The sequence below is a fragment of the Cinclus cinclus genome, chromosome 3 (assembly GCF_963662255.1).
Source record: "Cinclus cinclus chromosome 3, bCinCin1.1, whole genome shotgun sequence".
Lineage (NCBI taxonomy): Eukaryota > Metazoa > Chordata > Aves > Passeriformes > Cinclidae > Cinclus > Cinclus cinclus.
The window spans coordinates 77,761,990-77,777,592 of NC_085048.1; the positions used below are offsets into that span (position 1 = coordinate 77,761,990).

Consider the following 15,603-nt stretch of genomic DNA (forward strand, 5'->3'; position numbering starts at 1 on the left):
TAATAATGGCTTTCTGTAAGGTAATACTAGACCACATAAACTCCATGGCAGGGCAAAGGCCAAACTTTGCATTTGATTCATCTTTACTGCACGCTGGAACTATTTGGAATTTCACAAAGCTCTCTAAAGTGAAAATCCTTGAGTGTAATATGCAGAACTTTCTGTATCTGCAAACTCTTCTTTGCCCACAGCACTTTATACAACATAGCAAACTATACATAGTATCAAACTATAAACTAATGTCTCAAGGACCAGTGTCCAGAAGTAATACATAGAAACATTTAAGAAGACAGGCATCCATAGGTTTAAAATTTTTTATTGTGCTGCCAAGAGCCAAATTACAAGAAACCGCCTTACAGTTAAAAAAGTAAACAAGCAATCTGCTGAACCGCAGTGCACTCCGAGTGCCACATAATGCATCTATTTTTCAGAAAATTATATCTGCATTTCTCTTACAAGAGCACAACAGGAACCAAAGTAAAAGAGTGTAATGGATACAGCACATAGGATAAATCATATCTTTAAAATAATAATAATAAAATAATAATAATAAAAACATTTTACACCATGTCCTATATCCTGCTAGTATTTTCAGAATATGGCCTTGATTGTAAAACAAAAGCAAGCATTTACAATTTCTGGATAAAGACTGCTTACTCTTATGCAAGGAATGGATGTTTTGTCTTGACAAAATCTCTGTAGTTACTGGACAGAAACATCTCTGTTTCATTATCAGATTGAGTACAAAACACTGGGGAGACTACATTTTTTCTTATTGGTGGTTGGAAACTGAAGTTATATAAGCAGAAAAAATGTTGACCCTTAATGATACACCTATTTTTTCTTTGATGCAAACACCTAGAACACCTTTTTGATATTCTAAAACAAAAAAAAATTGTTAATCTTCAGATTAATAAATTAGGTCATTATAATAATAAATTAGGTTTTTTTTTTCAGTTTTAAAGTTCAGCAATCTCTGACCAAGTATTTACAACAATACTTGAGAGTTCCTTTACAAAAAATACATTTTCTTTTCACATTTAGCATACTGGGTATCTGTGTCTCTTATGACAAGCATTTGTAAAAGAAAAAAGGCAATGCACAAATGGGTAATTAGTATAAAAGTGCCAAGACCTGTTTGGAAAGTTAACATTGTATTATACAGTCAGAGTTATAAATGAGGCAAGCTACAACAAACTTCCAGCTTAACGCGGACAATATTCCAGTAGTTGTTTCAAACAATCGTTTGCAAAAAAAAAAAAAAAACCAACAAACAAACAAACAAAAAAACCCCAGAAAAACAAAACCAACCAAAATCCAGGAGCTGATCGTATTATTTTATGGAGTTGATTAGTGCTGCATGTATATTGTCATCAGTGTCTCTAGCCAATGCATTCATTAAAAAGCCTTTTTAAGGCTAAGCAGGAAAAGAAAAATAAGAAACACCCTGAAATGTAGCAAGTAGCAAGAGCAACGCTTACTGCTATAATCGTGCACGAACTGAACACACGCCAACACAAGAGTGCACATACACACACACACACACACAAACACTTTCAAATCAAATCAAATCAAATCAAACCAAATCAAACTGTAGGTAGAATGAGATGCTCTTTTCTTGTCTTTCCTAAACTCACAAGCAATTAAGCATTGATATGGAATGCCTGTTATCTGTTTCTGCTCTGGGTAAAATCTCTCTCGGATAAAAATACATTCAACAAGAAAAAAAATAGAAAAAATATATACTGTATACATAATATTTTATATATACAGTATATATATGTATAGTGTATATACACATGCACGTATATATACACATGTATACCTACATGCATTTGTATATACATATATATACACAAACATACAAATACTTTTTGTTGTTTTTAGCATAATTATATTTACATAAATATTCCTATAATGCTAAAGTTTAAAGAAGCATGATCTCCTTTTTTTTCTGAGCTTCAAAAAAGGTGCTTGAGTAATATACAATTAAAATTAAGCAGCTTCCTAGCATGGAAGTAGTTTCTAAATCTGCATACCAGTAAATAAGAACATCAACAGGAAAAAAAAAATCAACCTTAAAACAGTCTTTTTACTCTCTTGTACTCAAGAGCTTTGTCCAACAAAAATATTTTTCCTTCTCCTGTATGAACAACCAGAGATTGATATAAAATAACAAAACAAAACCACAACAGACAAAACAAACAAAAGCCCCTGGAACTGCATGGTGTTTTTCCTTCCTTCCATCCTTCCTTCCTTCCTTCCTTCTTTCCTTCCTCCCTTCAATACTGCTGTCAAAAGATCCAGTGCTCATATCAGGAATTACTTAGGCCTCAGTCATTTGCTAACTCTGCTGAAGTCTGGCTAATCTAGCCAATCAGCTTTGAAGAAAACAAAAATAAAAACAAAAATAAAAACAAAAAGCAGCACAAGGTATAATTTTATACATCCTTAATAAACCCACCCTTTATTTTCTGCTATAATCTTTTCCTTGCTATTCCATTAACTACTGCAGCTTCTCATCATATAGAAAAATATTTGCAGCTACACCACACCTGTGATGTGACAAACTGTTCTAGGAGTATATTACTGTAGCAACAGCTGGAAAAAAATAATCAGACCTTTTCATATTTTTTTTTCACCTGGGGTTAGGCTGTTGCTGCAACAGATGCAATTTTAAGAGCAACGAGGAAAACCACTATCCTGCTACTCAGCAGTATATTTTCATCTCCAGTCAAGCGTGACCAGCTTTTCTTCTCTGAAACTTCCTTTTACTTCATTGCCTACCCCTAGCCCCTGATTCCCCCTCCCAGAAAACCTTTACAGCTATGTTACAAGCAAATACATCTTAACAAGTTTTAAAACTTTGGTTCTAAGAAAACACTTGGTCAGTTATCTCAAGGAAAAGTGGGAATGCTTTTTCTGGCACATTGCAGGAGTCAGAGCTCATCCCAGAAAGGTCTTAGAGCTGTACATGTAGTCACAAATCCAATACAATCCACTAAGCAACTGCACAATTCTAATTTTATTTTAATAGCAGACTGTCTCTCATTCTCTTTCTTTCTTAAATCCTTGGTAAGGGTGCAATTCTTCAAACTGTTTGATAGAAATTATCTGCCTGTAGGTTGTTCTGTTTCTGCATGCTGTAAAATCCACTGTATCTTGAATCTGGGTCTGCAATTCTTAGCATCCTCTGAGAACTGTCCACCTGGACCATGGTACCTTTCTTGCAGTCCACATATACCAGTTGATTGTTTAGGCAAGAAGGCTGTCAAAACAAAAAGGAAATACTGAGTAAATCATAAATTTTTTTTTGTATTCCACACATAATTTTAAAAGTCCATTTGGTTCAAGTCCATAAGCACAAAACAAAATCATACTGGCAATGAAAAGGTTTAGACTTTCATTAAAGTTGGCTTATGTCAGACATAGTAACAGACCAACTCTCTCTTCAGTCACCATTTCTCATCTTCTGAATGGAGCTCTGGTATTTTCATCCCAGCTGGGCTGGTTTAACTGTTCTCTGTTAATTCAGCACCACACAAAGGCTTAACCTGGTTGCCCTAGATGTGCAGCAGCTTTTTTCCCAGACTTTTAACAGCCCCTTTATTGGTTAACATTTCCCACAATGTTTTATTCCCGGTTTCATATAAATGGGAAAGCCTGGAAATAGACACGGCACCTTTGTCGGAGCTTTGTAGCAGGACACTGGAATCCACTGTTTTTTCTGGTTGATGAGCAGGAGCACGATGATCAGTAACAGCGCTATCGTGATTGGGATTGTCACCAAGGCAACAGAGCTGACGGAAGCATCTTCGCTGGGGTGTGGCCCACTGCCACTCCGGTATTCTCCCTGGAGATGGTTCATGTCTGCAGGGCAATGGGAGCATTTGTTAGTAATTATAAATGGGTCTTGCCTGTAAGGAAGAATGTAAATTATAAAAGTCTCAGTTGTACATCTTGTCGCTCATACGAATTTGGACCTTCTCTCCTGTAATGTCACCTTATTTACATAAATTAGAACAGCTGGTATTTTGTAGAGGGACTATATTAGTCAGGAAAAGGCCATCAAAAAGAGAGGAGAGAGAAGGAAATCTAAAGCACAGTAACGACCAAGTCTGACAATAACCTCTTAACTCAGTTGTGTTTGCATGATCTTATAGGATCACAACCAAATTCCCACTTGTAAAAAAAAAAAAAAAAAAAAAAATCAGACTTGTGTTTCCAGTCTGAGGAGAACTTGGAAATCTTAGGATGAAAGTAATTTTTTTCCTTTTTTTAACTTTTAAAAACTGGTAGGACAAGTATGATGTCTTCACTCTCTCATCTCTTGAGAGGTTATTACAATACCTGCAGCACTCAGCCTGTGAAAACAGACTGCTGGCAGTGCACCAGACTCTAGCAAGTTTCTTGTGTAAATGCAAAGACTGGTAGCTTTCAATGACATACAAAATTCCCTCACAGTTTGTAGTGTGTGTTTATAATCCACAGGCAGGACAGTTACAAGCCAACTACTAATGCCTGAGAAATTACAATGTTGTAGTTATAAAAGCGTTAAGCTTAGAACTTTGTAAAGCAGTTACATTTCATGCATCCCTTCTCCAAACAATAGAATGCTATGAGATCATCCTCAAATGTAAAAAAAGGACATCCTCAGATTAAAAAAAATACATAGTTTAGGTTTTCCTTCAATTAGAAAAGGTTAACAAAAACTGTGGCACACTGGAATAATATTACAGTATAGTTTTAAACAGAAGATGAATTTACATCCTTAGACCACTTTATTGGCTGTGTGTCACTACACCTGAGGTGTTTTTTTGTCTAACGTCTGACATCATGGCTATGTTACATGTTGGGCTGTGGTATATGTTTTTCCATCTTTGTTTATCTATTCCTGAGAATGTCAAAAGGATCAAGGTCTACCAGCTCCAATGGCCTGCTTTCTAATTTTTGAATCAGAAAAGACACTGAAGAATCACTTCTGATTCATCATTTTGTTGTATTCTTGATTTTATAGAATTCTATCATACCAACACAGATGGTGATAATGAGACCAAAATGTATAAATATAATTTAATCGACTGATTCATCTTTATTCAAAGCATAATGCATGTAAGAACTATGCACTGAAGAATATTCTCTTCCTGCTCTAACTGCCACCTGAGTAGAAAAAGTAGATTCATTAAAACATGGGGAATAAACACATAAAGTCCTAAGTTATCCTGGCTGATATCAGATCTGACCTCTGTGAATGTGGATTATATCATTTTCACTCGGTGTTGGCCAGTTTGGTACTTCTAGTTCAACATCTCGGTGATTTGTCTTCTCAATGGGGATGTTAGTGGGTTCAGGTACATACATCTCTGTGAAATGAGAAAAACGTGTTTCACAAGTTACAGGCTGCTTAACTTCTCAATGCTACTCTTAATCGAGGAAATACACTTGCCCATTTGCAGTATTTGCATTCTTGTATTTGTTTTGGAATTTTCATCATTACCCTGATTTTGTTTGAAAACTTACTTCATATTGTATATGGGAAACATGCCTGTTGCCATTACCCTTATCATAATGTAAATGAGACAAAGGACTGGTGTGGACAAACTTGCTCTTGAAAATACCATCTCAGAGTACATGTTTTACTACAGGCTTGCTCCTCTGTGATACTCAACAAAAAAAAAATACTCCCCCCAAAATAAAGAGAAGGCTACATCTCCCCAGCTGATATGTAAACACTCCCTTACTGGCTTCTTTGCCTTGCTTTTTTTTTGTAATCCTCAAAGGAGAGGAATTGCAAGAAGAGGTACAGCTAAATCTCCCCAGTTGTCCTATCAGAAGTAGTTGCTAGCTAACGGAATAAGGTGAGCAAACTTCTGCAGAAGTATATCAGGAGTCACATTAAAAACCACTTGCAATTCTTATGCCTCTTTTGCCCATAGCTATGAAAATGTCACATTGCTTTTAAGCCAACTTAAAGTGATAAATAAAACAATGTGATATTTGAAAAGTAACCAAGAGTCTCAGAAAAGACAGAAATGTTAATCACTGCAACCTAATCTGCAGAAATGTAAGGATATTAATTTTCCAACTTCATTAACGCATTTCCATAGCCTTGTGAAAGGACAAAACAGGGATAAGCAAGTAATTTTTCAGTTCACAGTTCTCAGAATAAGTGAAATTCAAGCTATATTTTTGCACAATGTGCCTATCTGTTAAGAATATTAATTTTCCTGAAGTCTAAAAGTCTGTTGCCTTTGTGATGCTGTTTAAACATGGACTGACATTCAGAACCCAATTAAAAAACCTTGTTATCGGCCCTAGGAAACCAGCATCACAATAAACTGGCTTGTCACATCACATTACCTGGGCACATGGGACAGCAGCTTCCCTCCACATTGATGGGCTCAGCACAAGGCAGAGGTGGGCAGCTGACAGTGGAGCAGAGAGTCTGACCCTGCAGGCAGTAGCAGTGTGTGCAGCTGTCAATGTCCCAGCGCTCCTCATCCGCGTACGTTTCTCCACTGAAGTGGCAGACCACTTTCTTTGGCACTGTGTCTTCTGTGGAAGGAAAACAGTGCTGTGATCACGCAGTAACAGCCAATTACACACCAATCGGATTTCTTCCCTAGACACAAAAGCAAAACAATTGCCACAAAGGAATCCCAGCTGTAATCAAAAGGTCCTCTCTTCATCTTCCAGAAAATCTGTGTGAAAAAAAGTAATTTCTGCTTCTTTATGAAGTACATAATTAGCCTGGGCTGCTTCTCCTCATTTCCTTAATGTAAGACGCTAGAGAATGGATGATTGGGACATGAGAAGATTATATATCAAAAGTGCTGTGAAAATTAAGAAAAATTCATTCTCTTTGACTGTTTGAGGCTGCCAACTACTTATCTTCCTCCTTGTTTTCTAGCAAATCCTATTAAGCTAAAATAACCCCAAACCTGTAACTACCCAAAATTCTAACTACCAAAGCTCAAGAATGATGAACTCTGTCTAGGACACTTAGGAAAGCAGATTAGGCAGGATGCCAAGAAGGATTGGAGCAACTCTCAGGTGAAATAACTGGAAGTGCTCAGACTGTAACAATAAAACAGATTTGAAGGGGATCTGATAATTCCCTGCAACTGCATCAATGGAAAACCCTAGGAAAAGAGCAATAACTAAACTCAGTACATTTCTTAATAGATAATATTATATAAATTGGAAATCAGTGTGATCTTTCTGCCTAGGCATTCAATACACCACTTTTTAATGTTGCATCCTATGCAAGCCTTTTAGGCAGTGTGCAGTAAAATCCTGTTTCACTGAGTAGGCAGTAATGAATTGCTTAGACTAGGATGTTTTTTGGTGCTGGAGGACTTTAAGAATAGCCAGAAAACCTCACAGAAAAACTCTAAAAGGCACACAGCACCTCATTTTCATCTTCCTCCTACCTTTGTTTCTTAGAGGCAAAAATTGTTACGAAACCTGCTGATGATCTGAGCTTGCACATTAAAGACATGAATGAGACAACAGAATGAAATCATAAAATTCTTAAACTTTCAGATAAATACTGGTTTAACATTCAAACAGATTATGCATCTTTAGGTATGCCAGTTAGATGTATTTACCCTATATCAGCCTTACTATATATTTTGGCCATGAGTAAAGGTTTTATTTAGTGACAACATGATAAAGTGACATAATTTGGAATAACAAGGTTAGCGGTCAGCAGACCAATCCAACAGACCTGAGAGAGTAAATTCACAAATACAAAAGAAGACCAACAGGAAGTACTACTGTGCAAATATTAATGGAATTATCTGAAAAGCACAAATGGTTCCCAAGATCCTTGGTATCTCATGGCATTCATGGCTTTTAGTATGGGTCCCAACCTCTCAAAGGAGATTTTATAAGTGAAGTAGTGTGGGCATGGGAAAGGAAGAGTGGGAGGAAAAGGTGGCTGCAAGCTGCAGGAAGAACATTAGGTTCTTCCCTAGATGATGTGCATTTTGGCATACAGAGGCAGCAGAACCCTGTGTTAGGAAGGTGTGCCCAGGGACAGGGCGAGGCATGCAGCCTGAGCGTGCCTCTGCTGCTCGTTACCTATGCAGACCTAAAGCTGAGTGCTCTTGGCTCATTCACATTTGCTCCCAAAAGGCTACTTTGCTTCACTTGGGACACCTTCTTCAATTCAGCAGGTGGTTTGTCTGGAAAAGTCCTTTAACTTGCTCAGGCTTTTCCAAATTTGTGAAGAACACATCACCGTGTAATTCAACAGCTTTTTTTTTTTTTTAGAAGAATGAGCAAAGGTAAAACCACAATTACGGTGCTGTACCTTTGAGCCTCAAGGGGAAAATTTTAAAGTACTATCCTGTGAGTGTCTCCTGGTCTGGTTCCATCTCTATGAAAGTATAAATAAGGATGGAGATGAGGGCCACAACACCAACAGGTGCTCAAGGATGGAGGAAACAAGACAGACTTGTGGTAAGAAACCCGCATACAAAAAACCAGTTCAGTGTCTAGCTCTACCCACTTCTCTGAAATTTCTTCTAGCTGCACCAGAAAATCAGTCTCATCTGGTAAATGACTGGTAAACAAACAGTAATTGCTGTTTTCTTCAGAAGACTAATTTTGTCTCCAATCAAATAGATACCCCTTTATCCTCTCTAAACTAGAAGATTATCTTTCCAAATTAATCTTTCTTTACATGAGAAAGACAAATGTTGAACACACAGGATGAATTTGAAGCATCCAAGACTGTAACATTTTGAATTTGAGTCTATACAAACGGGACCAAAAAGAAGCAGAATAAAATAATGCAGTGTTAAAATCCTGCATAATTTCTGAAATTCCAAAAAATGAAGAATGCCTGTTTCCACAGAGTTTGCCTATGCACAAGGAAGTTGACTGAATCACCATCCCTAAGAGTATTTGAAAGATGGGTAGATACAGCATTTGGGAACATGGTCTAGTGGTGGACTTGGCACTGCAGGGTTAACAGCTGGAATAGTTAATCTTAGAGGCTTTTTCCAACCTAAGTGATTCTATGATTCTAAACATTTTATTAAGTATTACATGAAAAAAATTAGAAAGAATCTGTATAAATATGTACTCCACAGTTCTCAAAAATGAAGAGTAAGAACCAGAAAGATGAAAATTAAATGCATGACCTGACTCCTCTTACATGCAAGAGGATACATAATTCATGGAAACCATAAAAAAAGTTAGGTTTCCATGAATTTCAGTTATTTAAACCACAACACATTCTGACTGCATAGGACAATATGGATGAATAAAATGTAGCATCACTGAAAATATTTATATCTGAGTGTTAATTAAAATCTGGCTTATGTATTTTGCTTTGCTGAGCAGTTTCTAACAAAAAAAAATAACAGCTCACACATTTAAGCATTTGCAATATTATACAAATATATAGGATTCAAACTAAATTAATTACAGCTATATCTACATGCTGTGCGTATATATTTGCAAACCTGACATGCAACATGTAGGCAACAAGATTTTAAAGGTTTCATTTTTGTAGGTCATTGCAAAAGTTCACCTGGTGTATCCCCTCCTCACCCTTAGAATTCTCCAGTGCAGTAGTAAGGCTCATGTTCTGATGCTACTGCTTTGATTGCCCAACTTTTCAAACACTCTATATTTTTTTTAATGTTAAAATGTTTTCTGGATTAAAATTATTTCACGGTTCAAACTCACTGGAAGAAAAGCCTGCAGAAAGACAGTTGTGAAAGAAACTTTAAATTCTTCCCATTTTGTATGCAAACCATGAGTATAAATAGTAATTGGATTAACATTGTACTTTTGCCTCAAAATGACCTCATCAGTAATCTAAGTAGGGTTCCAAAGGTAACTGAAGCTTGGATACTTTGTAACTTTTCCAGGCATTCTTCCATTAAATTCCTTGCACTTCATATAAAACTGAAACACCTGTTATTAAAGCTATTCTGCAATGATATAAAGATTTCAAGAGTTGTACCAATGTCTGAACATAGTTCACAATCTTTCTGACATCTTTCTGATGAAGTACTGTTTTGTTTATAGATGGGCAAGTTGACTCACATGTTCAATTAAATATTTAAAGCCCATCAATTTTCTTATACTCCTTCTTACTGTTCTTTTCTACTGTATCTACTTTTGCAAATGAAGGTAAGTAAGCTTTGAATGCTTCCCAACAATACAACAAAGACTTAAATTCAGCAAGTACATGATATGATTTTTCTCTATCAGCAGCTTCCATTCTACGGCCTTTGCATTTACTGCAAATTCACAAGAAAAAAATGTAACCTGCACATAAATTCTCCTATTCAACATACAATGGAAAAGTGATCAGTAATCTCCAATTTTTCTACTTTAAAAATACCTGGCAATTTTCGCTGTCTACAGCAACCCCCATTTACTTCAGCTCTGAATTCAACACCAGTGCATGGCCCTAATTCTTTATGCATTTTCAGTATTTAAATATATATATTTTTTTTCCTATTTTTATCTCAAAGATATTATCATTAATGAAATTCCATTTTTCCTGTATTTTAATTTAGATGCCTTATTAACTGTTCTCCATTCTGTGAAATTGTAGAATGCTTCAGCTCATCCTCCGCAGTCATAATTAATGTTTTCCTCATATATCACATAAATCTTGACATAACATACGTGTTACCCGACAGATCTTCCTTTAAATGAAATAATTTGTAATGTCTTCATCTGATAAGGTGTGTTACCAAGATTCCAGGAGGGTGACCTCTAGAGTTTGTAGGCAAATTAGATGTACTATCTCTATGCACTTCTACCTAAAAACCACAAATCATGATCCTCAAAGCTCCCTATGCAGACTCCACTCTCCAGTTCGACTGGTGGCATAGACTGCATCTCACCAAACAGGGAAAGCATCTCAGTTTGGAAATAAAACTTCTCTCTTATTCCCAAGAAGGGAACAGCAAGTTAACAACTATTTTTAGTCACTCACCAATACAGTAAGGACAGCACTGTCCCTTTCTCAAAACAGGTCTCTCACAGGATACTGGTGGGCAAGACTCAGAGTAGCATCTAATCACACCTTCCATGCAAATGCAGCTAGTGCAGACATTGGGCTTCCAGGACTCAGCTGTCAGAAAAATATCTCCATCATCATTTTTGCAGTAACTGGGCATGCTCTCATTGCTTGATGGAGAGGGCTGAAGCGTCTCATCTGTAAATATAAACAGATTAGGTTATTTAACTTACAGTGGGTAACTTCTCTCATAGCTCCTTAACAGAGGGTTCACTCTTGAAGAACACAATGGAAGTGTTACACATTGGCTCACTGCTTTAGAAGAACTAGAAGGACAGAACCTCATGCCTCTTCAGTCATTATATGGGATGAAGACCTCATGATACATTCTAGCATAATGCTTATTTACACCTTTATTGAGTTTACTCAAAACAAAGAAAAGAAAAATAAAGCAAGAAAAAAATTAAAAAGAAAAAAAAGCTTGGAAAAAGGAGAGCAGATAGAAAAACAATCACCATCAGAAGCAGCTCCTTAGAAAGTGACTCTGAACACTTTAAATTGCATGGTGTATAGGAATTCATCTCAAAGAAGAGATTAAATTTTAAATCTAAAACCTGAATCCCATCTTCTCCCATGTCAGCCCAAGTCTTTGAATGATGCAAATGAAAAGCTATTATGCTGCTGTCACCTTCACTAGTGGCCTTAGATGAGCTAATTAGAAGCTGTTGAGAAACAAATGGAACTTGATAGTGCTTCAGCCTGATGCCAATGGTTTGCTTTAATTCTCATGCCCGCCCATATTCCTGCAATGAAGCTGTACCTTAACAGACATTACAGGGCAAGAAACAGGACTAAGAAAAAGAGAAGAAAAAAAGGATTCATAAGGGCACTGAGATAAGGCTCTCAATCTAAGTGCATTAAGCTATGAGACTAAGCTTATTATACCGCCAGTGAGGAAAGATCAGCTCCTCTGAAACAGTATTTTGAAGTAAGAAAATGTCCATTATTAATAATGGAAAAAAAAAATCAAAGTCGGGAGAATTGGCTACCTTGTTTACTGTAAATATTTTGTCAGGAAAGAAGCCCCACACCCAAACCCAAACAAACACCTTGTAGCAAAACCTAATGGCAAAACCTAACTTCTATTTTTTCCTTAAGTAAACTTTTAAAATTTGGTTTTAATAAAGATGTATTTTCTTAGTGAGTTTACATGCAATTCACAGGTTTGTACTGAATTTCCACTGCAATAAACTCTCCCATTTGCCATGTAAAATAGGAATTTATGTTCATTTATAATTGAATATCTTTCCTTGGGGGAAAGAAAATCCTGTTATCTTCTTGACAGCGTTAGGGAGTCTAGGAGGAATCTGGCACACCTGCCAGGCTGCAATGCTTTGATATTACTCAGCTGCCTTCTAATCACTCTTAGAATGACACCATGTGAAGGTAAAAGCAAACAGAAGTATGTTTGAGACCAAATCCCAAACAGACAAAATAGTGATAAAAATTGTTTTTTCTACAGAAACCAAGGTGTGTAGAAAGAAAAAGAAACAAGCCTGTATCTACCTAACACTTTGACTGCTTTCAAAGTTTCTCTACTCCTGCACGTATCCATACATGAATGCATATTTCATATACTTTCCAAGGATTCTGGTTCTTACACAACCCCTACATTATTAGATTGTCTTCAAGATTTTCCAGTTTCAGGGCCGCAAGTCCTCTTTAAACATAAGATCTCTCTTGCACACAGTCAAGTTTAGCAATTGAATTAGAGGACTGCAGGCAGTCACTCCAAGCTGCTGAAGAACAAAGGCACCACAACAACCATCTGAGCTCACACTGAAGCATTCTCATACTGAAACATCAGACATCCTCAGATGAAGGAAGGGCTCTGATGAAAAGCTGGATGTCAGCACATACCTGGGCACTGTGGACAGCAGGAGTCCTGTGTGCGGGTGGGGTTTTGACAAAGGAGAGGTGGACAGACTTCAGTCTCACACAGGACACGTCCACTGTGGCATGTGCATTGTGTGCAAGAATCAATGTTCCATGTCTCTCCTTCTACAAAGTATTCCCCACCAGGAGCATGACAGATTGATGGACTGGTGAGCTCTGGCTTTTGCACTATTATTTCATCTGGGAAAAACAGAATTGGAAGACAGGTAAAATCAACTGTGAATCTTATAATTAACAACTGTACACAAGATGAAGAATTTCTGTTATTATTGAATATACATATATAAATTATTCTTAATGAAGCTCTTTTGACTTTATGGCATCTGCATCTTATGAAAAATGGGAAATATATAAAAAAGAAACAATTTGAGAATCAGTCTGAACAAAGACTAGTCAATATAAATCAGAGATAATTTCAAGTGTTCTTGGCATTTCAGAAAAAAACAAACTAACTTGTGGTTTAGGAATTCCAAGAGACAATTGTCATTGTCTGAAAAATTCTAATGATCAGACATTTTCTTAACTGCTAAATATTAATTTCAGATACATGAAAGGATTGATAAGTAAGCTTCTCCTCTGGGTATTAGGAAGTCCAGGTAAAGGTTACATTAAGGTTACATTTTCCAACAGGTGAGTGTCTATATCATCTGTATTATTAGATGCTACATTAAAATAACAACCAAACAACCCCCCTTCAAGACCCCAGCCCACCAGAAAAGAGAAAGCAAAACACAGAATCTTCCCTCCCCAGCCCCCTAAAAATGTATAAGCACTTAATAATGATGGAAGAGTTCTCTGCTTTGTTAAAAAAAAAAAAAGCCATATTTGAAAAAAAATCCATACTGGATCCAAGTAAATGCCAGTGTGTAGCCTCATCCTTCTAGTAATGGTATCTTACCAAATGAACCTTACTTTCTTTTCAAACAATTAATGACATCACCTCTGCAGCCCTGGCTAAAAGATTCACCCTGGCAGTTTGGAGAACAAATTTGACCTCTTTCATGTTAAGGAAGGAACTGAAACTGTTCCCCTTATTTAGCACGAGTGTCCTCCAGCCCCTGGGGTATTAAAAAAAATGGGGGAACTCTTCACCTCTTGGTGTTTTAAAAGAAAAAGAAAAAAAAAAAAAACACCAATAAACCCACCTATCTGGTACCTTGAGTGCTTAAGCACTTACCATCAAGAAAAGGTTATGCCATTATCCTCAGCCTGCCTAAAATACTTTGAAGCCCTTCACACACTAGGAGAATAAGGGCAATAATAATTGCCTGCTTACCATGCTGGTTGTTTTGGATCTGGAGTGAGTCCACCAGCTTTTGCCATGCATTATGCATAGATACCAAGATGCCTCACACACCATGCTTTTTCAGCTGCAGAATCCATGAGCTTGAAAGCTACAGGCTATAAAGTGAAGCTTCAGGCTTATAAGTGATGCCCTTCAGCCTGAATTCAACCCATTTAACATTAGATGGCTAAGTTAGGTGCCTCTGCTAAGAAGTAAACCTCCTCAAGTTTCCTATGCTATGAATGGAGGAAAAGAAAAAAGTGACTTCTTTGGTAACTGTGCTACATCTCTAAACCACTTTCTGAAGGTGCCTCTCTCTTACTTCATTATAATGATGCCCAGTGTGAACATCATCCTAACCCAAATATCTTAGTTAAGGAGAGAAAAATTAAGTGTAGAGCAGCTCCCCTAGTCATTTAGGCAGGCCAAGGCTCACGAAGTGCTTGTGGCTTCTCTTCATGTTTCTAGCAGTGCTGTTCCTGTCTGGAGAATGGTATTTGTGCCCTTTGCTCTATGACACTGCCATGCAGAAGAAACACCACTCAATTGTTTGCTTTCATTTCTGGAGAATGATCAGTAGAACTCAAGGAAGCTGACTGGCTGATCTTACTGTATTCATAAAGTACCTGTGCTTTTCTTTCAGGGAATTATTTTATCTTTCACCAATTTGCTTATGCTGTGCTTTTCCAATTGCTTACATTTATGAACAACATACATGATTCAGCAGCATTTACTTGAAATAAGACTGCTAGTCTGCTGCCTTGTCACTGTTAGATTTTTATTTCACCTGGAACAATATATTACATGTTATGCAGGAGAATCTTAACTCACCATGGCAAAGGCAACACTTAGATTTCCTGGAAATTTTCTGAGTCATCTCCTTTGCATTTAGTTTTCTGCAAAGTCACAGGTCTTTGCTACAGCTCATTACTGTTCCTGATCAAAAAAGCACAACCAGATAGCACTGCTGTACATGTTGCCTACTGCTCCCTTAGCAGCACTGATAATGATTTATCACTGCAACTGAAGTGCCACAAATGTGCAACTACATTACCTCAAGAAAAAATTGGTTAAATAAATACACACTTTCTACATAGCATAGTTCTGCAAAACACTAGAAATTAATAGCTTTTAAATCTTACAGAAAACCTTTAACATTTTCACAAGCATCGTGATGATCCATGTAAACCTCTTAATATATAGAAACATGATTTTAAGGGATATTTTAGCATTCAAGGTATATCTTGCTCTGCTGAGAACTAACTGAATGTGGAATTGAATGTAACCACTTTTTTCAGTTTGCAAAATGATGTCTGAGAGCTGCCACTACCTTGTTGATAGGTTAAGAGTGCAATTGCAAACCCAGTAC

At 36.9% G+C, this 15,603-nt stretch overlaps 1 protein-coding gene across 1 annotated transcript in view; it reads right to left on the bottom strand.

Annotated features, from left to right (window-relative positions):
• Positions 1-2,851: 2,851 nt before the first annotated feature.
• CRIM1 (cysteine rich transmembrane BMP regulator 1) overlaps positions 2,852-15,603 on the bottom strand; it is a 171,102-nt gene continuing 158,350 nt past the window's right edge. The window contains exons 12-17 of the mRNA XM_062489193.1: positions 12,914-13,129; positions 10,970-11,191; positions 6,361-6,555; positions 5,244-5,363; positions 3,683-3,870; positions 2,852-3,268 (exon numbers count right to left, since the gene is read on the bottom strand). Of these exons, the coding sequence (XP_062345177.1) occupies positions 3,092-3,268; positions 3,683-3,870; positions 5,244-5,363; positions 6,361-6,555; positions 10,970-11,191; positions 12,914-13,129 (1,118 nt within the window). The 3' untranslated portion in view covers positions 2,852-3,091. The remainder of the gene's footprint in view (positions 3,269-3,682; positions 3,871-5,243; positions 5,364-6,360; positions 6,556-10,969; positions 11,192-12,913; positions 13,130-15,603) is intronic.